The sequence below is a fragment of the Rhinatrema bivittatum genome, chromosome 12 (genome assembly GCF_901001135.1).
Source record: "Rhinatrema bivittatum chromosome 12, aRhiBiv1.1, whole genome shotgun sequence".
In the NCBI taxonomy this organism is placed as follows: Eukaryota; Metazoa; Chordata; class Amphibia; order Gymnophiona; family Rhinatrematidae; genus Rhinatrema; species Rhinatrema bivittatum.
Window position 1 is genome coordinate 62,477,626 of NC_042626.1, and position 21,454 is coordinate 62,499,079.

Consider the following 21,454-nt stretch of genomic DNA (forward strand, 5'->3'; position numbering starts at 1 on the left):
AAGGGAAAAGAGTGGAGGGGAGAGAAAGATGGTACCCTGCCACGCACAGAGAGACTGTGCTGGAGCTAGAGATAAGGATTGAAAGAGGCAGTCTGATAGAGCCAGAGTTGAATGCAGGATGGAGAGGCTGACAGAACTGAGAATAAATGAAAAGTACAGGAGCTTGGATACAGGAGTTGACAGTGCCATGGCTGAATGATAGAAACACAGGCTTGGATACAGGTCCTGAGCTGACAGGGAATTGGATGCAAGGTGCAAGGGCTGATGGTGCCAGGATTGGATGAAGGCTGGAGTAGCTGACAATAACTGGATCCAAAATGCAAGTTGCAGGAGCTGAGAAGGCTGGATTTATTTATTTATTTAGGTTTTTTATATACCGGCATACCGACAGTCACATCATGCTGGTTCACATAAAACAGGAGTGCAAAATAAACTTAAACTTGAACAATAGTGCGGAAAAGGCAGTTACATGTAACAGGGATAATAGAACTTGGCGTAAGAAGGAAAAGAAAATACAAGATTATTTACATAAGGCTAACGAACGTTGTTAGAGGTAGATAATAGTGATATTGCTGGTGATGAGTGTTGATTGTTAGGGAATGACAATACTTAGATTGGATGCAAATCACAGGAAGCAGAAGCAAGAGGCAGAAGATGATAGTTCTAGGGCAGGATGTAAAGGCTGGCAGTAACAGAAGGCAGGATATGCCTATCCAAATGCAGGAGGTATGAGCGGAGAGCAGTAGACTTCAGAATTTAGGATGCAATAGTTAACAGGGACTTGATGTAGGATGCAGCAGTGAGCAGTAGCTGGATGAAGAGGTTTATGGTGCTAGGGATGGATGCAGGGGGCAGGAACTTGCCAGTGCTGCATGTGGACATAGGTAAGGGCTAACGTTAGCTGAATACAAAGGTTGACAGGGTGGGGCAGGATGCAGAAGATGCCAGTGCTGGGACTCCACGCAGGAGTTGGCAGTGTTTGGGCTGGATGCTGGATGTCGGGATCGACTAGAGCCAGCTCTGGTTCTAACCAGTGCCCTGTGCGGTGCCCTGTTCAAAAATTGAAACGAGCATCCTCTCTCCCTTCTGGTGAAAAACCCCAGCTTCACTCATGCCATCACTTGCAGCCTCCATTCTCCCCTCCTTTCTGTTAACTTTACTTTATTTTTATATTCCAGATTTTCAGGCACTGTAGGTATTTCTCGTTCCTAGAGAGCTCACATTCTAAGGGACCGATGCAATATAGTGATTGGATGTGCATTTTGGATGCACTAGAATAACTCCTGATGCAGTAATGGGATTAGCGCAGTCCAAAACGGCATCCAAATAGCACGTAGCGAATAGCACTCATCACATGTAAATGCCCTGTAGATGAGGCTATTAGCTAGTACTATCCCCATGCAAAAAATCACTGTGCATTTTCAAGTAGAAAACGTGTACTTTTCAACATGGAAAATTTAACTCCAGCCCTGGAGCCGGTGTTCAGTGTTGCAGCATGGCAAGGGATCAACAAAAAAGCAAAAATACTGCTTTCTCTTTTGCTTTGTGTGAAGTTCATGCAGGTTTGCTTTCTATCGTCGTCCTTCTAATCCCTTGCTTGACTGAAAGAATAACCTTTTCTTTTAGATGGGGCTGTGTGCCTGTAAGTGAAGTAATTATAACATACAGCAGCGGCTCCCCCACTTCACTGGATGCGGCGGGATCAAATGGACACTCATATTGAGTGTTCATTTTCCTTATCCATTCACAGCCATGGCTCCTGGGCGCCCAATGATTTGGAGTGCTAGGGGTGCACAATTTCTCTTAGTGCATCCTTTGTAGCATGGCAGCTTATTAGGTTATTGCATTGGGTGCTGCTTTGGCGAGGTGTATGTGCATGTTAGGAAAATGAGTGCTCAGTACAAGCACATGTTTTACTGTGCATCATATTGCACTAGCTCCTATGTTTGTAACTTTCCTCACTGTCCCCTCCTTACTCCTCCCATGCCTTCATCCCTGCTCCTTTCCTTCTGTTCTTGCCCCTTCTCTCCCTCCCCCTCCCCCCCCCTTTCCCAAGGGTCAGAGTATGGTGCTGGAAAGAGATGCCAGCAGCACCAGCACGTGGTGGTGAGAAGTGCCAGCTCCGGGGCGCAGCCCTTCTGTCTTCTGGACCAGTAGCAGTAGCAGTTCCTGCTATGGATAGCAACTCTTCTGCATCCCACAGACAGAAGTGGAGGGGTAGTGTGAAGCAGTACCGACTCTTCTTTGGCCCCTCTGGCCCCATCACAAGAGGGACCAGAGTTGTTCTTCAAGCTAAAGGTGCTGGTGGTCCCTAGCTCGATGCCCTCTGCGACCGTGGAGGTCGCACAGCCCTGACCTTTGACAGTAGTTGAGTGCATTACTGTAGCGGTTGCTAGTGCGGGGATGGATGCAGGAGTTGGCGGTGCCGGGGCAGGATACAGGGGCAGCAGGCAGGTCTGAGAGTTAGCTGCTCGGGCAGTGCTGTTCCCGGATGCAGGCATTGGTAATGTCAGGACAGGATGTTAGGTTTGGTGTTAGATTCGGTGCTAGCTCTGGGTACAGCGGCGTCAACCTCTGGCCAAAAGCTGGGACCTGGAGCTGCCGCAGTGCTCATGTGACACCCCCCCCCCCCCCCCCCGCGCGGTAAGCGGGCGGTTCCTCATTGGCGGGGGAGGCTCCTCCCCCTCCGCCTTGCTCCGCTGCCGGTTTGGGGTCGGCTCTCTTGTCTTCCCGGCCCTACCGGCGTATAAAGGAGCCGGCGGAGGACCGATCGCCTCCCAGCTCCGGCGAGCCAGAGCCACCAGCAGCACCATGAGGTCCCCGCTGGCGCCGGGCATCCGCCTCGTTCGAGCCGTCTCCAGGGACAGCTGGTAAGAGCCCGCCCGGCTTCCGCGGCTTGGCCCGGTGGCGATGAGCGCCCCTCCCCAGCCCCCCCTCGCTGTCCCGGGAGGCGCGGAAGCCCTTCAGCTATTCTTGCCTCTGGCGCTGAGGATCCACTGTGACACGCGTTATTCGCTGTAATGCGCGCTCTCTTTGCCCTCGGTATCCTGTTGTGGCTCCTCCGAATCCGCTTAGTTTCAGGGGGCGGGCGCTTCTAGCCAGACGGAGCGGCCACGGTCCTGGGGGAGCGCTTAGGTCGGGGGTGCATCGCAGCCGCTGGCTGAGCTTTCCAAGGGCACGACGCCGGTCCGGAAAAGTAAAACGCATTTTCAAGTAGAAACTCCTCTCTGACATAACTTTCAATTAATTTCCGAGGAGAGTGGCTCACATACCTTGCATCTTCCCGGGTTATTAAAAATTGCTACCCCCTTAGACGGAGATGGGGGGGGGGGGATGCCTGCATTTGTAATTTTCAAACACATGTATGACCTTTCCAGCATGTAATCGGCCCACAGGCAGCACGTTCGGTATCTGGTCTGCTTGCTGAAAATCGACCCTCGGGCGGTAATTCAGCAGCCCTCAGGGCATTCCTTCCCCGTGGCATGCTGCTTTTGTAATGCAGGCTGCTATCTCAACATGTACTTTTGTACCTGTAGAAAATACGTGCCGGGATTTTAAAATGCAAACCTTGTGAACTCTCCCTCCCCTATCCTAACCCCGTCCTTCTTTTTTTTTTTGGAGGGGGTGCTAGATCATTTTTTATTCCTCATTTCTGCAGGCAAAATGTTTTAGCAGTGGGAACGATTTTGAAAATTGACCTCTTAGATTATTTTCAAAGCACAGGTAAACTGACTGTATGCAATTTGCTAAAAGTGTGCATGGAGTTACACAGCCAGCTTGAAGAAGACCTATTTTGGGCAGAATTGGAGAATAATTTGCCCAAATTAGAAAGTTTCCTGGAGAAAAATCCTCATGTCCTTTGTACCCCGGGGGAGTATGCAGATGCTTTCCCTTTTGAAACTGTGGTTCAGGCTCTGCAGCAGGTAGTCCAAGAATCTGAAACTTGCTCTTTTACCATCTTTGAGTCTCCAACAAAATTAAGAGAGTTGCAGATGGACCAGTTTTCAGAAAATGAGATGTACTAATAGGGTATTTCGACCTGACCGATGAAAAGATGAAGCGGACCTTTGTTGCCTGCCTGTGACCCTAGTATGTGCTCTTTCAGAGGAGCCCGAGGACAGCTGAGTGAATGTCCAGTGCCTGGGAAGCAAGACACTAATTATTAAGCAGTAATTTTCCATGTATTAGTTATTGTCTCCTGGAGTCTGTGTAGCACATTATTGGGTTGCTACACACCCGCAGTGCATCAGTCCAAGGGGCATTGGGTGCAAGGTGGCTTTCCTGCTGACATTGGATAAAGGTGAAATATATTTATTTATTTATCTATCTATCTATCTAGATTTTTATACTCTGCTTTTTGCAGCACTTCAGAGCAGATTACATTTAGGTACTACAAGTATTTCCCTATGCCCAGAGGACTTGCAATCTAACAGGCTGATACAGAACAGTGTGCTCTAACCACCAGGCTGCTACTCCTCAGGGTCTTCTTTGTTCTGCTAGCCTAGAAGGCAGGATCATGTTGCACACACAAGTCAAACAGAGCTGCATCGTTTTCTGGGCTGTAGTTTTACGGCTGATGTTTATTCTGCTTTTATTATGGTGCTCTGAACAGGATATCTTAGAATGAAAGGATGATTTTTCATTACAATTGTGAGTGGTATAGTTGAGCATGAGGATGCTTGCAGCTTATGGGTGCAACATTTTTGAAGTGGTAAATCCCGCTGGACCTCCTTGTGACTGGGCAAATCAATTTGCCCTCCATTGCCTGAGGTAGAATCGTGGATAGTAAGCTTTCTGGGGACAGATTGCAACTCGCCTTAAGCTACCTATGAAAAGGTGTGGGCTCAGTATTGGACCCTCACTGAAGACTATCTATGCAGTGAGTGGACTAAAATAAATTGATAGAGGATGAAAATCTCAGGGGCCCTGCAAATACATGCATGAGAATAATATACATTAATACAGGTGGGAAATAAAAAACTCTAAGCATAAATTTCTTCCATTCGTCTGGCATGTCCACCCTGGTGCAGATTGTAATATCTGCCGAAAGGCAAACCTTTTCCTCTCTCTACAATACCCCTTGTGAAAACATCAAAGGCCAGGGCTGATCTTGCCACTGGTAACCCCTCTCTGCCTCTGCTAATGTACTTTTCTCAGGCCTAGATTTAGGCAGAAGCAACATAGTCAAATGCCTAGGATGCCAAATTTTGAAGGCACCACATAGCCAGGCCAAAGAGACACCTTCTTTTGCTTGCTTTAGGGCCATGTGCCAGCACAGCTTCAGTGGGATGCCACCATGCCACACTACCTGTGGGCTCCAAAATCCTAAATCCGACCCCCGACTATTTTATACAGTGCTAGGTTTCTTTTCAGCCCCGGAGCTAAATGGATGGTCTGGGAGGACCTTTGGATGATAGTTCAGGACAAGAAACTTAGAAGTGATGGCAGAAAAGGACATAATGGCCCATCCAGTCTGCCCAGCAAGCTCCCATAATTATCAGTTTCCCATACTATCAGTCACTCAGACCAAGGTCAGGGCTCTTGTTGATTACTGTTTGAGTCTATTTCCTTTCACCCCCTGCCGTTGAAGCAGAGAGCAATGTTGGAATTGCATCAGAAGTGTAGTATCAGGCTTTTTGGTGAAGGGTTGTAACCACTGCATCAAGCAGATACCCCCCATGCTTATTTGTTTTCCCAAACTGTACAGTTCAATGTCCTTGGTGTTGTTATCTGAATCCAATTCCTCTTTTCCCCCTGCCGTTGAAGCAGCGAGCAATGATGGAGTTGCATCATCAGTATGAAGGCTTATTTGTTAAGGATAGTATCTGCCACACCAGCAAGTTACCCCCATGCACTCTTACTTCATTCCCCTCTCCCTTAGGGATCCACAGTCTTTATCCCATGCCGTTTTGAAATCTTGCACTGTTTTTGTCTTCACCTCCTCCAGTAGGGCATTCCATGCGTCCACCACCCTCTCCGTGAAGAAATATTTCCTGACGTTGGTTCTGAATCATCCTTCCTGGAGTTTCATTTCATGACCCTTAGTTCTATTGGTTTCTTTCCAGTGGAAAAACTTTGCTGTTAATTGTGCATCATTAAAACCTTTCAAGTATCTGAAGGTCTGTATCATATCACCTCTGCTCCTCCTTTCCTCCAGGGTGTACATATTTAGATTCTTCAATCTCTCCTCATAAGTCATTTGGAAACCTCCCACCATTTTGGTTGCCCTTCTCTGGACTGCTTCCATCTTGTCTCTGTCCCTAATTTAGAGATATGGTCTCCAGAACTGAAAATAGTACTCCAGGTGAGACCTCATCAAGAAGACCTGTACAAGGGGATTATCACTTCCTTTTTCTTACTAGATATTCCTCTCTTTATGCAGCCCAGCATTCTTCTAGCTTTAGTTATCGCCTTGTCACATTGCTTCACCATCTTTAAATCGCTAGACACTATCACCCCAAGGTCTCTCTCCTGTTCCATGCACAGCAGCGCTTCACCCCTCATCGCATACAGTTCCTTTGGATTACTACATCCCAGATGCATGGCTTTACACTTCTTGGCATTAAATCCCAGTTGCCATATTTTCGACCACTCTTCAAGCTTCCTTAAATCACATCTCGTTCTCTCCACTCCTTCTGGCATGTCCACTCTGTTGTAGATCTTAGTATCATCTGCAAATAGGCAAACTTTACCTTCTATGCCTTCTGTTGCAAACTTTACCTTCTATGCCTTCTGTTGCACTCACAAAGACGTTGAACGGAACCGTTCCCAACACCGATCCTTGCAGCACTCCACTTAACACCGTTCTTTCTTCAGAGTAGGTTCCATTTACCATCACATGCTGTCTTCTATCCATCAACCAATTTGTAATCCACACTACCATCTTATCGCTCACTCCCAAGCTTCTCATTTTGTTCACGAATCTTGTATGAGGGACCATATCAAAGGCTTTTCTAAAATCCAAGTAAATCACATTGAGCGATCTTCCCTGATCCAGTTCTCTAGTCACCCAATCAAAGAAATCAATCAGATTCATCTGACAGGACCTTCCCCTGGTGAATCCATGCTGCCTCGGATCGAGCAAGCCACCAGGTTATAAATAGTTCACTGTCCTTTCCTTCAGCAGAGTCTCCATTAATTTTCCCACCACCAAGCTGAGGTTAACCGGCCTATAATTTCCAGCCTCCTCTCTGCTCCCTCTCTTGTGAAGCAGGACCACCACCGCTCTTCTCCAGTCACTCAGCACCAGTCTCTCTTATAACAATAAGAAGTATCTGGCCTCTCCCATACTCTTCTGTGTATTGATTGGATGTCCTAATGGAAACTAGAAATCCTGGCAGGATAGACAAAAAATACAAGAAGGGTTCCTAGATGAATTATTCGGAGCCCCTAAAAACAGCCTTGCCATTGGGCGATGCAAACGTTAGGACCAAGGAGGCGAGAGGAAAAGCTTGCAGAAAGAAGAGCAGGTACATATAGGGTTTTCCAGAATGTATTTTGTAATTGGGGGGGGGGGTGTGAAGGGGCTTGCAATTTCCTCTTACTATTGGGTTTCCAACTTAATCAGACTCTGCCTCTCTGAACCTTCATTCGCAACTACCTGAGGTTTATTCCTCATTTTTTGACCTGGAAGTTTCCTCCTGCCCTTTTGAACTTCCAGCTCAAATGGAGCTCGGGCTGGGGTCTTGTGCCAAGAGCTATCCTGGGCTTTTTCTCTCCACTCAATTTACTTTAGTCCAGTCATTGCAGAGATTGTCCCTGGAGGGGCCCATACACCAAGACTTCAATCATGGATCCTAAATCCAGCTACTAGGTGTCACCATTTGACAATGGCTGACACTTTCCCCACTTGAGACTGTGAATGATGCCTCTGCAGCATCCCCCAGCCCTGGCCAGCCCCAGAAAGGGTAAACCTAAGCTAGGGAATTAATCCAAGCTCCACTACATGGCAGTGCATAACACTGCCAATGGGCCCCCAGGCCAGACCTCGTATTTTATCTGCCCAACTCCCCCAAGCTCAGCCCCACCATCACAATGACAATACTTGGCCAGAGGCCACAAACCACAATGCCATCTGGGACCTAACTATCAAAGCCCCTATGTTTGGCCACTAGGTGATGCCATTGAGCAATGATTGAGAATCTCGTTCTCCCTACTCTTCTCCAGGATTTTTTCACAGTAGTTTAATATAATGGAAAACTCCAGAGTTATTTTCGAAAGCTGCCCATAATATGAGATGTTTCTTGCTCTGCTGACGTGAGTGAATTCTCACTGTGATTATTAAGGGCTGGGCAATCGAGGGGCACATGGCATTTCAGAGCAAGATGGCAGATATGGTGGACGTGACTGGGACTGAAGAAGTCTTTTGGGACAACCACAAATGGGAGAAATAGCAGCAGCAAGGAGATGGAAGCACAACCCCCCCCCCCCCCCCATTCGTTTCATCTATCCTCCTCACTCTCATTGCTGCCTCTCAAGCATCCCATGTTAACTATCCCTGTCACTTTTCTCCCTGTGAGCTGAAATGTTGGCAGTTTATGCTCGTCATGTAGTTGAGTTCCAGCATTTTCCCTCTGCCCCAACTAGACTGCTTATCAGGCATGCCGAAATCTCCCTTCTCCCTTCTGCTTTAGTCTCGCCTGCATTTTTATTTTTAGAGTAAACAGTGGCAATAGTCCCCACGCAGTAAGATGGGGGATGGTAATCATAGCACTGTGATCGTAAACTCACCCAGGCCGTTATTAACAAGGGACGGTGCTGTCCTGGATGCCCATAAAACATTACAGATGAGGGATGGGAGAGCCTGAACCTCAGGGGTCTAAAATTACATGGCATTCAGTGAGGAGGCAAAACGATGTCTAACACTGTAATGTATAAAACACTCAAGCGGTCATCAAACACTGAGAATCTGTCCTTGCCTCAGATGACTCAGCCCTGGATCTTGTGGTGTGTGGTGTTCTTGGATGGTGGGATTTTTCCTGTGCCGTCTGGGCTCTTGTCCCTTATTTTATATATAAACGGACAGCATCACTGTTAGTCAGCGCTCCTGCTCCTTTCCATCCTCGTTCCTTCCGCTTGTGACCTGTCGCCCGACCTCTTGAATCCTAGGCAGAGTTTTTCCAAAGCAGTAATCTAAGCAAAATTACTCTCCTTCAGGCAGAAAACTTCTAGTGAGTTGTTAAATGTCAGGGCAGGGTCTTGCTTTTGCTGAAACATTATCGGGTTAGGGTAAGTCTCACTGAGTGGTAAAGTGTGTTTATTCAGTAACATCAGAAATCATTTTTAACTCTCTTGGGGTTAACGATGGCACCCAGGTCACCCAAATCATTCAGTATTCCTTAAATTTACTATTAAAACTCAGATGGCAGATATAAGGTAGCTTTGTGGTAAAGCGTAGTAAGGTGACTGATCTGGCATGTAACCCTCTGCTTTTTCTCTAAAAATGTTTAAAAAGAGGAATCCCCCTCTGTGTTCACACCAGAGGGACACTAGCCACCCCTTAGAAGAGGGCATGCAGGGGACGTGTAGGACTGCCAGGAAACCTCATCTCAAGGACCTGCTCAGCCTGTCCTGATTTTTGCCCCAGACTAGTGCATGTATGAACTTGTAGTCCTCTCTGTTTTAGAGAAATCGGTCGTAGATGCAGTGGGGTAAATTCAGGACTGGTGCCGCCTGTTCCTCATGACCTGGAGCTCCTTGGCAATTCTAGTTGGACAGTAAAGGCACATTCGTTTTGTTCTCTGGTGACGCCAGCTGTGCCACACCATTCTTTCAATGGGCTGATGTAGGATTACAACCCTAAACCTCCAGGTGCATGAAGGATAACTTCTAGAGGACACTTTTTTTTTTTTTGGCTCTCTGTCTTCAGATTTTGTAAGCGGGCTGTACCCTCTGTGCAATATTTCTGAAGCACACGGACAGCAGCAGTGCTTATATTGTGGGAAGGAAACCTGTCAGCTGAGACATTATGCCCGGATGGTTTGCTGCAGTAATCAAAGCTGCCTTTGTTACTCACTGAGATGTGATGATGGCACGGGACATCTTTTTATACAAATAAAAACTGCACAGGTAGTTTTGCTTTGATTAGTGCTCCGCCTCCAAAGTCTACCCCATAAATGTGGGGGAGGGAAATTAATTTTTAGAACAGCCCATGGAGGGCTAAAGTCTGCGGGTACTTTAGACTTCATTTTCAGAACAGATTTATGTACATAAAGTCCACTTTTGAAAATGTCTGGGTTGTCCCGCTACATGCATACACATCCGTCCATAAAGTTACACCTTCTCCCAAGCAGATCTAACTTTCTGCAGGTACATTTAATCGCATAACATGTTGTTCCGGCCCTGTCTTCACTCCCTTTGCCTAGCACAGGCACAAGTATATGCGACGGGGGGTTTCCCATGCCCGGCCCCCTAACTGACGTTCAAAGTGCCACTTACGTGCATGATGAGGAGGAGGAGGGTGACGTTCACCCTTGCTCTCCTGTCCTCTAGACTCGACATATTTAGGTTCTTAAATTGCATCTCAGTGTGTCCACTCTTGCAGATCTTGATATCGTTTACAGAGAGAAACATTTTCCTAATAACCTCTCTGCAATATAACTCTCAATCAGTGGGGTTGTTTAGAGAGATTAGTATAATAAGATTTAGTCATTTGAGGTTAGAACAAAAAATAAAAGTATATAGGAATCGGTGGCGTGGAGCATGATGATTAGCTAAAGGACACCTTAAGAAAAACCCCATGGGTGATGGATTCTTTTGGTAAACGGGCATTGCAGATTTCTGTAACTTCATGTAAGCGATGCAGTTTTGCTAGGGACATACAATTTTATTTATTTATGTAAAAGTATTTGTATACCGTCTTTACAAACAATGTTTAATCAAAACGGTTTACATAACTAAATAAAATAAGTGTAAACAAAAAGAAATTTAAAAACATACAATTATAAAAAGCATAAAATTACAAAAAATGATCAACAATTGAGACATTTGTGCACCCAATGCAATATACTTTGAGCATCAGAAATGCACGTTTCTCATTAGCACACCCTTTGTATGCCGCTTTGATTTCATTCTCATTAGAATATTGCATCAGGCGCACATTACAGTCCATTTCCCCACCTTTTCCCAAAGAGAATAGTGGGCAGGCTGTTCACTATATCCAGATTTCTGAACATGTTTTTCAAGTTCAGGATGTCTTATCCCAGGGAGGGTTATCCTGTAGCTCTTATGAACTGTTTTCCCCATTTTAATCACTTTTAAGCACTTTAAAGGACACTTTTGCTCCTTTGGCCATGGATGGGGTTTTTGAGTGTTTTCAATCTAGGGTCTAAGAACTCCCCACAACAGATGATCTCTGTCTTTATTTTCTTTCAGATTTCTCTCCTTGTTTTTTTTTTTAATTTCGGCTTTATTAAATGTCTTAATACATTTTACAATGAGAAAGAAAATAAGTACATTTTTGGATTACATGTCAAGAATTTTTAGGCAAACTTAAGAAAACAATCTTATATAATTCCAACACTTAAGTCCTCAATACTGAGCAGCCTTTCAAAAGAAAAATTTAAGGTAAAATTCAATCTTATTTGAACATATGGAGACATTTATCTGGACCAGTAACATTATCCAATGAGAGCCGTTACAAATCCCTTATCAGAAAGAAAAACTTCTAGGTGTGCAGGATCAAGGAAGACAAACTTATTCTTCTGATTATATAACAAGGCATTTACAAGGAAATTTGAAAAAGAAGGTGGCTCCTAAGGACACCACCCTCTGTCTCATAGCAAGAAATTGTTTTCTTCTTAATTGCGTATTCCTAGAGACATCTGGGAATGCTTGAACTAATTGACCACAGAAAGAGAACCCTTTATTTCTGAAATATTTTTGCATGACCAAGTTTTTTTCTTGTTCTAAACCAAAAGCTACAATCAATGTGGCTCTCGTTTCAATATCATCTACTGACTGACACCTCTAAAAAAAGATGTTAAATTTGGGCTTTCAGCTGACAATACATCCATTCCCCCTTCAGGTGCCACCCCTACTCTTTTTTAATTTGATATATAATATATCTTAGAAATAAGCAAATCATTAGATATACCCAATATTTCTGTTACATATTTCTTGAATAATTCCTGTGCCGACAATAATCTTGTAAAAGGAAAATTCAAAAATAGCAAATTTTGGTTATCATGGTATTTTCCAAACCCTCTAGTTGTTTATATATGATCAAAGTGTCTTTTATAAAGGTAGTCCCAGTTGACTGTAACGATGTGATTTGCACTGCTGAGGCTGTATCTGCTAGTTCCATTACTCTAAACGTCTTCCGTGATCCTTCAGTATTTCCTTAGTCTCATTAGAGAAATTTGTGGATTGGGCCATGGATAGAGAGAATTTTCTCTCCATTTTCATAACTGCATACATCAAGGAGAGTGATATTTTCAGGCTCAGCCATTTCAGGTTCTATTTCTATTGGCAAATTAATTACACTCCTCGCTATTCTACTTCCACCCTCTTCAATAGCAGGGAGAGCCTGATATGATGGTTTATTCTCTCTCTCTCTTTAGATGTTCTTAAATCCCTCAAGTTAGAGGTAGTTATTATATCACTAACCCTGCCACTGACTGGAAGCACATTGGATATCTGGTCATCGGCGGGACTAGCTGTAGCCCCCGACGAGAATGAAATCTCTGATATGACTTCCCTCGAAGTCTGACTCACCCTTCTCACAAGGTGAGTGTCCATCGGGCCTTTTACCTCTTTCAACACAGGTGTGGAAGCCGCAATCTTTTTTTCATTTTTTTCCCATCGATTTAGATGAGAGAACCTTCTCAGCAAAATTCTTCCAGGGGCGCGCGGCTTCAGCAGCACACCAGCGGTCTCTCCCGGATGACGTCAGGGGGACGAAAGTCAGTTCTCAAGCACCCAAGCTCAGTCCCTTTTGCCCTCGCTCCTTTCGGGCGGCTTTCCCAAGACAAGGCTTCCCTTCTCTCTGTTTTACACGTTTATTACAGAGGCTGCCATTTTTAAAATGTGGCTTTGAAAATCGCATGGGAGCTTCCTTAGGGGCCCTTGACCTCAGATTTGGGGTTTCCGTAATTTTATTTTGCTTAGATTTTCTTATTTTTGCTTATTTTAAACTTTGTTAGATTGCAGCAAAGCCCACCCCTGGGACAGGACGTGATGTCATGCATTTCCTCAGACCATACAACCTGACTTCCTTCTATTTATTTATTTTAAATTACTTATATCTCGTGCCCTCCAAAATGTTCGGGCCAGGTTACAAGTTCACATACACAATAATACCATTAACCTGGATGCCGTGATCTGCTTCCCTCTTGCAGCAGCAGCTTCCCAGGGCTGCCGCTACCACACTTAAAGCAAATCACAGCAGCCTTCGAACTCTCCTGTGATCATGGGTGGCAGTGGCAGTCATCCTCTTCACCACCATAGGACATAACTGTAATTGCTAGAATCTTAAATTATGCTGAGAAGAACAGATCTGCATATAGGAAAAAAGATTATGGGGCAGATTTTCAGAGGGTTATGCGCGTATATTACATGCAAAACCCCGAAAACCCGCTCCTGCGTGCGCCGAGCCTATTTTGCATAGGCCCGGCGACACGCGCAACCCCGGGGCTTGAAAAAATGGGCGGGGAGTGGGCGGGGCGGGACCGAGGCCTCCAGCACAGCAGTCGTACCGGGGACTCGCGCGCCCGCACTCGGCCAGTGCACGCAACCTACACCTGCCTGGAGGCAGGCGCAACTTCGCCAACAAAGGTAGGTGGGGTTTAGATAGGGCTGGTGGGGAAGGCGGAAGGAAAGTTCCCTCCGAGGCCGCTCTGATTTCGGAGCGGCTTCGGAGAGAACAGGGAAAGCCATCGGGGCTCCCCTAGGGCTCAGCATGCACAAGTGTGCACCCCCTTGCGCACGCCGACCCCGGATTTTATAACATGCACGCGGCTACACGCGCATGTTATAAAATTGGGCGTAGATTTAAAAATCTGGCCATTTGTGGAATATAAAGGGCACAAACTTAATTTTCAATGATTACTATTTCCTACAAAACTGAGGATCACCAATGAACGAAAAACTTTTTCCTTACAATCAAAGGAGCAAATTGATTTCTTTTATGACAAAACTTTGTGCTTGATTGCTTTGATACTACATTGACTGTGACCTTTTTTTTGTGAGTTACATTTTTGAATACTTTTACTAATAAGGCTAAACCTTTTTTTTTTTTTATACTGGATATAGCTTATATTGTTTTTCTTCCTCTTTATAATATACACTTTGGGGATTCGCAGTAATTCTGTCAGAGGTAAAGGGTTGCCATCCTGGTAACAAACCAGGCAGTGAACTGTTTGTGGTGCTTCGATTGAAGGGAACTGCACAATTTATATTTTGCAGAAACTTGTTTTTATGGATGAGATGACTTTTTCTAAAGAAATTTCAAATGTGTGTTGTTTTTAGTGCCGATCCAGACGGGAAGGACAGGGACCTTATTTTTCCTCACTTCACAATTTCAGGATATATATGATCCATCGTGGCCTTTTGGACTTGATGTTGAGGATTGTAACAAATAGTTCTTCTCCTTCTAGATGCAACAAATTAATATTAATCTAGTTTATCATCTTTGGCAAGTTATTTTGAAAACTGTTTTACTACTTTTGGCTACTGTCCACTGTTCCCAAGATATTAATGATTTTTTTTCTAATACTACTTGGGTGCGCACAAGGGGGGTCCACTACTCAATTGGGCACAGCGAAGTAAGGATGTGGTGCTTTGGAGTGTGTTTTCTTTTTTGTGTATGATAGATGGGGGGAAAACAAATTATGATTGTGGTGTTGTATGAATTAATGTGTGTAAGAGTTAGAGCATGTGGATGGGAAGTGGCATTTCTTCACTTGTCTAGGCTGGGGGATATCCAGCTCTGTTGTATTGGATTGGCACAGAACTTTAGTTCACCTATGGGATGATGGCTGATTCCTCTTCTCAATGTAGATAGCATTCATTCTCTCATTAAAAGGAAAAAGGGTTTTATATAATTCAGAAGCTAAAGCAAAAGTTGTTTCTTCAAGAAACACCTGATAGTCTGTGACATAAAAAAAAAATTACAGCGTAATTGGATTGGTCAAGTCTATTTTTCATCTTACTGTTTTAGACAGAGGAGTCGCTATACCTTTACATAAGGATCTTTCATTTACAATAGAGAAAAAAAATTGCAGATAAAGGTCATTATATAATCATTAGTGGTAGCCTTTATCATCAAAACGTTTTGTAACATCTATGCCTCCAACATATATCAGCATATTTTATCTACGAAATTAATTGCTGAATTGCCAGTTTGTTTTTTTTAATCCTAAACTGATTTTAGGGGGAGACTTTAATTTAATAATAGGTCCACACGGACACATAAAGCCGATTTAAAGTTGGCAAATCCCTTAAGCCAAATGAAGGTATACAGTTTCTTAATAAAGAGCTGCAGCGGATTGATGTATGGCATACCTTACATCCGGAGTATAATTTTACGTTTTTTCCAGAGATATAATATTTTCTTAGTGACTACTTACTGATTTCTGACTCTTTGTTTTCAAAGGTTTCTTAAGCTGATATTGGTACATTTACTATATCTGATCATGCACCTATTACTATTTTGCAATTAAATATACTGCACCCTTCAGCATTTAAGTGGTGCCTATATCCTTCCCTGTGTCATGATTCTGAAGGTCATGCTTATATAAAATTGAAGTGGCAGGAATTGGATGTTTCTACGTAATCCAACTACTACCCTGTCTAAAACCCTTGAATTGTTTGAAATCTTTGGCAGTTTTGTAGGCCTTAAAATCACTCAATAAATCAGAGGCTAGGCCAATATCTATGAAAATTATGCAGCAATGGAATGGAGTATTTCCTCTGCAATGGGCCACCAAACTGATTAAATATTGGGGGTATATTTTCCCCATGAACGGTTATTTAGCATTTTTATATACCGATATTCATGTAAAAAATTACACATCACTTCGGCTTACATTAGAACGTGAACTGGCATGTAAGAATGCATTACATCACAACAAGGGATACATTAACTGGGATAACCGGGCGAATAAATGAAGGGCTCTTCCTGAGAGCCGGAGGATAAAGAGATAAAGCTTCTGTACCTAGGGTACCTAAAACTGAAAAGAGTCTTGTATCTGGGGAACCTAAAAAACTGAAAGTATCTTGTACATAGGGTACCTAACATGGACTAATCTTCTGAAAAGTGGAGGAGAACTGCGAGCATGACTTTTAGTGGAGGAGGTCTAAAGCCAAGATGGATCAAGTGAATTAAGGGAAAGCTTGCTCGAACAGCCAGGTTTTGAGTCTTTTTTTAAGTTAATCGGGCATTGTTCACGCCGAAGATCTGGTGGGAGAGCGTTCCATTGCTGCGGGCCAGCTGTGGAAAGAGCTAGTTTCCTTAATGTGCTTTTTTTTGGGGGGGGGGGGGGGGCAAAGAGAGTGTCTCTGTAGGCAGATCTCACCGGTCTGGAGGGTAAGTGTGGACGAAGGGGGATATTAAGGACCAGAGGAGCAATATTGTGAATGGCTTTGTGTAGTACCATAAGGCCTTTGTACATAATTCTGAACTTGATTGGGAGCCAGTGCAAGTTCCGCAGGATGGGTGTGATATGATCTCTTTTATTGGTCTTAGTCAGAATCCTGGCTGTGGCGTTCTGCAACATCTGTAGGGGTTTGATGGTATTTGCTGGGAGCCCGATCAGAAGCGCGTTGCAGTAGTCAATTTTTGAGAAATTGATTGATTGGAGAACTGTGCGGTAATCTTGGAAGTGGAGGAGCGGTCTCAGCCGTTTTAGGACTTGTAGTTTAAAGAAACAATCCTTCGTGGTGTTGTGGATAAATTTTTTTTAGGTTTAGATGATTATCCATGATGACTCCGATGTTTCTTACTTGGATGGATAGAGGTGGTTGCATTGTGGGAAGAAGATTGTTGGCAGTAACATAATTGACATCCTGAGAGACGAGGAGGAGTTCCGTCGTATTGATATTAAGGATGAGGTTGAGGCTTGAGAGAAGGTGGTTGATAGATTGAAGGCAATTGTTCCAAAAGCAGAGGGTTTTGTGAAGGGAGTCTGTAATCGGAATGAGAATTTGCACATCATCGGCATATATATAGTGAGTTAGATTTAGGTTGGAAAGGAGCTGGCAGAGTGGGAGAAGGTAGCTGTTGAAAAGGGTAGGGGATAAGGAGGAGCCTTGTGGAACTCCCAGGGAAGAGCTGACGGGTTAAGACTCTTTATTGTTGATTTTTACCTTGTAGAATCTGTTTTTGAGGAAAGACTTTAACCAGTTCAGTGCGGTGCCTTTAATGCCGATGTCAGCTAGCCGATCTGGGAGGATAGAGTGGTTCACAGTGTCAAAGGTAGCTGATAGGTCGAGGAGTATGATCAGACAAGGTTGTCGAGATTGAGAAGGATGGTGTCTGTTAGAGAGATTAAGAGGGCTTCTGTGTTTAGAGATTTACGGAAGCCATACTGAGAAGGGGCTAGGATATTGTTTTCGTCTAGGTATTCCGACAGTTGCTTATTAACTATTTTTTCCAAGATTTTGGAGATGAACGGAAGGTTCGCTATAGGGCAGAAGTTGGCTGGGTCGTCAGGCGACAAGTTGGGTTTTTTTAGTAGTGGTTTTAGGATGGCAAGTTTCAGGGGGTCTGGAACCTGGCCTTGTGTTAAGGAGCAGTTGATGATTTCAGCAATTGGCTTGGCAATGGTTTTTGGGATGGAGATGAAAAGGTTTGAAGGGAGCGCATCCGAGGGGTGAGATGAAGGTTTGAGCTTCTTTAACACATATTCTATTTCTAAGGAGGAAGTAGGCTCGACGGATTCCAGGCTTGTGGTCTGTTGTCGAGAAGTAGAGTGGGGGGGGGGAGGAGGAAGCCCCTTGTTGGCCATTAGTGGTGCTGTCAGATTGGTGATTTTTTTCTTGAAGTACGAGGCGAGCTCTGAGGCTTTGCTAGCCACTTGATCGTCTGGAATAGTCGCGGGAGAGAGTTTGGTGAGGGTTGAGATGTAAGAGAATAAAGCTTTCGCGTCGAAACTGAAGTGGTGGATTTTCTGTGAGAAGAATTATTTTTTTGTTCGGGGAATGGAGATCCTGTATTGGTGCATGAGAGATTTATATGTGGCCTGGTTTGTTGATTTTTACGCCAGATGTGTTCACTGCTTCTTAGTTTTTGTTTGAGGGCTTTTAGTTCTGATGTGTACCAGGGTTTCCTGTTGTCCGAGTTAGTGTGAAGGACTTTTGTGGTCAATGGGCAAGTTAGGTCAGCTACTTTCTTGGTGATCTTGAGCCATGAGGCGGAAGCCGAGGCTGCATCGGAAAGGTCCAGTTGGCCTAATGCTGTTGATAAATGCGAGCTGAGGGTATCCGGGTTGCATAGTTTCCTGAATTGGACCGTGGTTTTTTGTTGTGGTTGGGGAAAGGGTTTGGTTGTTTTGCAAGGTTGTGGAGATCAAACTGTGATCAGACCAAGGGACTGGAGAGCGTGTCATGGAGGAAGATGGGGTGAGGCTCTCATTTATGAAGATTAAGTCCAAAGTGTGTCCTGCTTTGTGTGTAGGTCCGTTAATGATTTGTTTGAATCCCATAAAGCTCAGCATGGTGAGAGATGTTTCACAGCTGGAGGAGTGAGGGGTTGTATCCACATGGAGGTTGAAGTCTCCCATTATTATAGCCGGAGCATCAGTATTGGTGTGTTTAGCTATGAGTTCGATTAAGGGCGAGGGGTCTGATTCCAGACATCCTGGAGGGGCATAAGTGAGAAAGATTTGGAGGAGATTAGATTTGAAAATAGCAAATTCGAGCGAGGCTGATGAGTTGGCGTGTTGTAGTGATAATCTTAGCTCTTTTTTTGAGGCTAAAAGCAGACCGCCGCCTCTTTTCCTGAGTCTGGGGATAGAAAAGATGTCATAGGTATGTATCGGGAGTTGATTGATTAGTGCTGTGTCCTCGTGTTTCAACCAGGTTTCAGTAATAGCGCATAGATCGGGTTTGGTTTCTATTAGATAGTCGTGGAGGAGGTGAGTTTTTTTCGTGAGGGATTGTGCGTTAAGAAGGGTTAACGAGAAGAGAGTGAGACCCAGCAGTTGGTTCAGTGGTGATATCATGATAGGAATAAGTCTTTTTTGTTGAATGGTGAGAAACAAGGTGTTTTTAGGGAGGTTCCTTCAAAGGTTGCAGATAATTGGGATAGCGAAGGTGCACATGTTTGAGTCTTGCTGGGGAGTTGGATGAGGGTGAGAGAGGTATAATACCAGGTTGAGGTGAAAAAGAGGGAGGAGAATAGAATAGGTTATTACTGTATAAAAACGAAATATCAGTAAAACTATTGATAATTTTCAAGAGCAGTTGTCAGCTTGGATAGATTTATCTCTATCATTGTTTGGCAGATGTGCTTTAGTTAAAATGATTCTGCAGATGCAGAGTTAAAATTATATATTGCAGATGCTCCATATAGGTCGATCACCAAAGATGCATCAAAATTACATACTACATACAGGTTTATTTGGAGAGGCAAAGTTTCTAGAACTGGGCACTCTACACTGAGGGCAAAAACATTTGGAGGTTGTAATATGCCAGATTTTTGCTTTTATAATATGGCTTGCCAAATGCATTTTTGTTCTGTGGGGCAGTCTGGGCTTTACAAATCAGATATTTCCTATTTTATGGAGTCCTTGACTACCCCTTTCTTACCTTTTGGGATTGCTTCATGCCAAGAACGATTAAATCACATTTTCTATTTACATCTGTATGGCTAGTTTGGAGGTATCTGTGTAAGTGGTGATTTGTTTCTTCATGCTTTCTTGAGCCTTTTCCTTTGGTAAGGAACCCAAATTTTGTTCCAGATCTCCAAAGTGCAGTCTTTAAAGAATGGGGATAGCCGCATCTTTATTGCAAAGGACAACATGTAATGTTTTCTTTCACACTGTTAAATTATACTGCTTTTATCACACAGTAATTTTTTTGCATATCTACAAGCAAGACATTAACATAAGAACATAAGAAATTGCCATGCTGGGTCAGACAAAGGATCCATCAAGCCCAGCATCCTGTTTCCAACAGTGGCCAATCCAGGCCACAAGAACCTGGCAATTACCCAAACACTAAGAAGATCCCATGCTACTGATGCAATTAATAGCAGTGGCTATTCCCTAAGTAAACTTGATTAATAGCAGTTAATGGACTTCTCCTCCAAGAACTTATCCAAACGTTTTTTGAATCCAGCTACACTAGCCGCACAAATTCCAGAGCTTTATTGTGTGTTGAGTGAAAAATAATTCTCTGAGTAGTCTTAATTGTGCTATTTGCTAACTTCATGGAATGCCCCCTAATCCTTCTATTTGAAAGCGTAAATAACCGATTCACATCTACTCATTCAAGACCTCTCATGATCTTAAAGACCTCTATCATATCTCCCCTCAACCATCTCTTCTCCAAGCTGAACAGCCCTAACCTTCTTCAGCCTTTCCTCATAGGGGAGCTATTCCATCCCCTTTATCATTTTGGTTGCCCTTCTCTGTACCTTCTCCATCGCAAATATATCTTTTTTGAGATGCGGCGACCAGAATTGAACACAGAATTCAAGGTGCGGTCTCACCATGGGGCAGTATAAAGGCATTATGACATTTTCCGTTTTATTAACCATTCCCTTCCTAATAATTCCTAACATTGTTTGCTTTTTTGACTGCTGCAGCACACTGAGCTGATGATTTCAAAGTATTATCCATTATGATGCCTAGATCTTTTTCCTGGGTGGTAGCTCCTAATATGGAACCTAACATCGTGTAACTACAGCAAGAGTTATTTTTCCCTATATGCATTGTTAGAACTGTATTATCACAATTCCCAGAGATATTCTTTCTAGATCATCGCAGGGCTTCCCAAATCACAGCCAGTCAGGTTTTTAGGATATCCACAATTAATATATATGAAATAAATTTGAATATATTGATTCTACATATATGCAAATGTATCTCATGCATATTAATTGTGGATATACTGGAAACCAGACTAGCTCTGGGGTCCCCAGGCAGGTTTGGGAAACCTTGTTTTATCAGGTGTGATGCATCTACTTGATGATATAACAAGCTGGTATAAGTTACGTGTATCCAAACAATCTTCGGAACTATGCACCTCACTAGCGAAGAATTGGACTAATAATATAGGGGTTCAGATAACTCCTAAATTATCTTTAGAAACACGATTCTTTGTTTGCAGAAGCTGCATCCAGTCAGCTATTTATTGATACCATAGTAGCAAAGGAGGCAAAACAGGTTGTATCCAATACTTTAAAATACAAACTTTTGCCAAACGAACAGCAATATGTACAAGTTTAATGTAGCCTTTAGACAATCTTTCAGCCCACTGCATTGATCCTAATAAGACAGGCATCACAAAAAAA

The 21,454-nt window shown here is 43.8% G+C and overlaps 1 protein-coding gene across 2 annotated transcripts in view; it reads left to right on the forward strand.

Moving 5' to 3' along the window:
- Positions 1–2,679: 2,679 nt before the first annotated feature.
- Positions 2,680–21,454, forward strand: part of SLC37A2 (solute carrier family 37 member 2) — a 133,184-nt gene continuing 114,409 nt past the window's right edge. For both annotated transcript variants that reach the window (XM_029573337.1, XM_029573338.1), the window contains exon 1: positions 2,680–2,870. In XM_029573337.1, the coding sequence (XP_029429197.1) occupies positions 2,812–2,870 (59 nt within the window). In that variant the 5' untranslated portion in view covers positions 2,680–2,811. The remainder of the gene's footprint in view (positions 2,871–21,454) is intronic.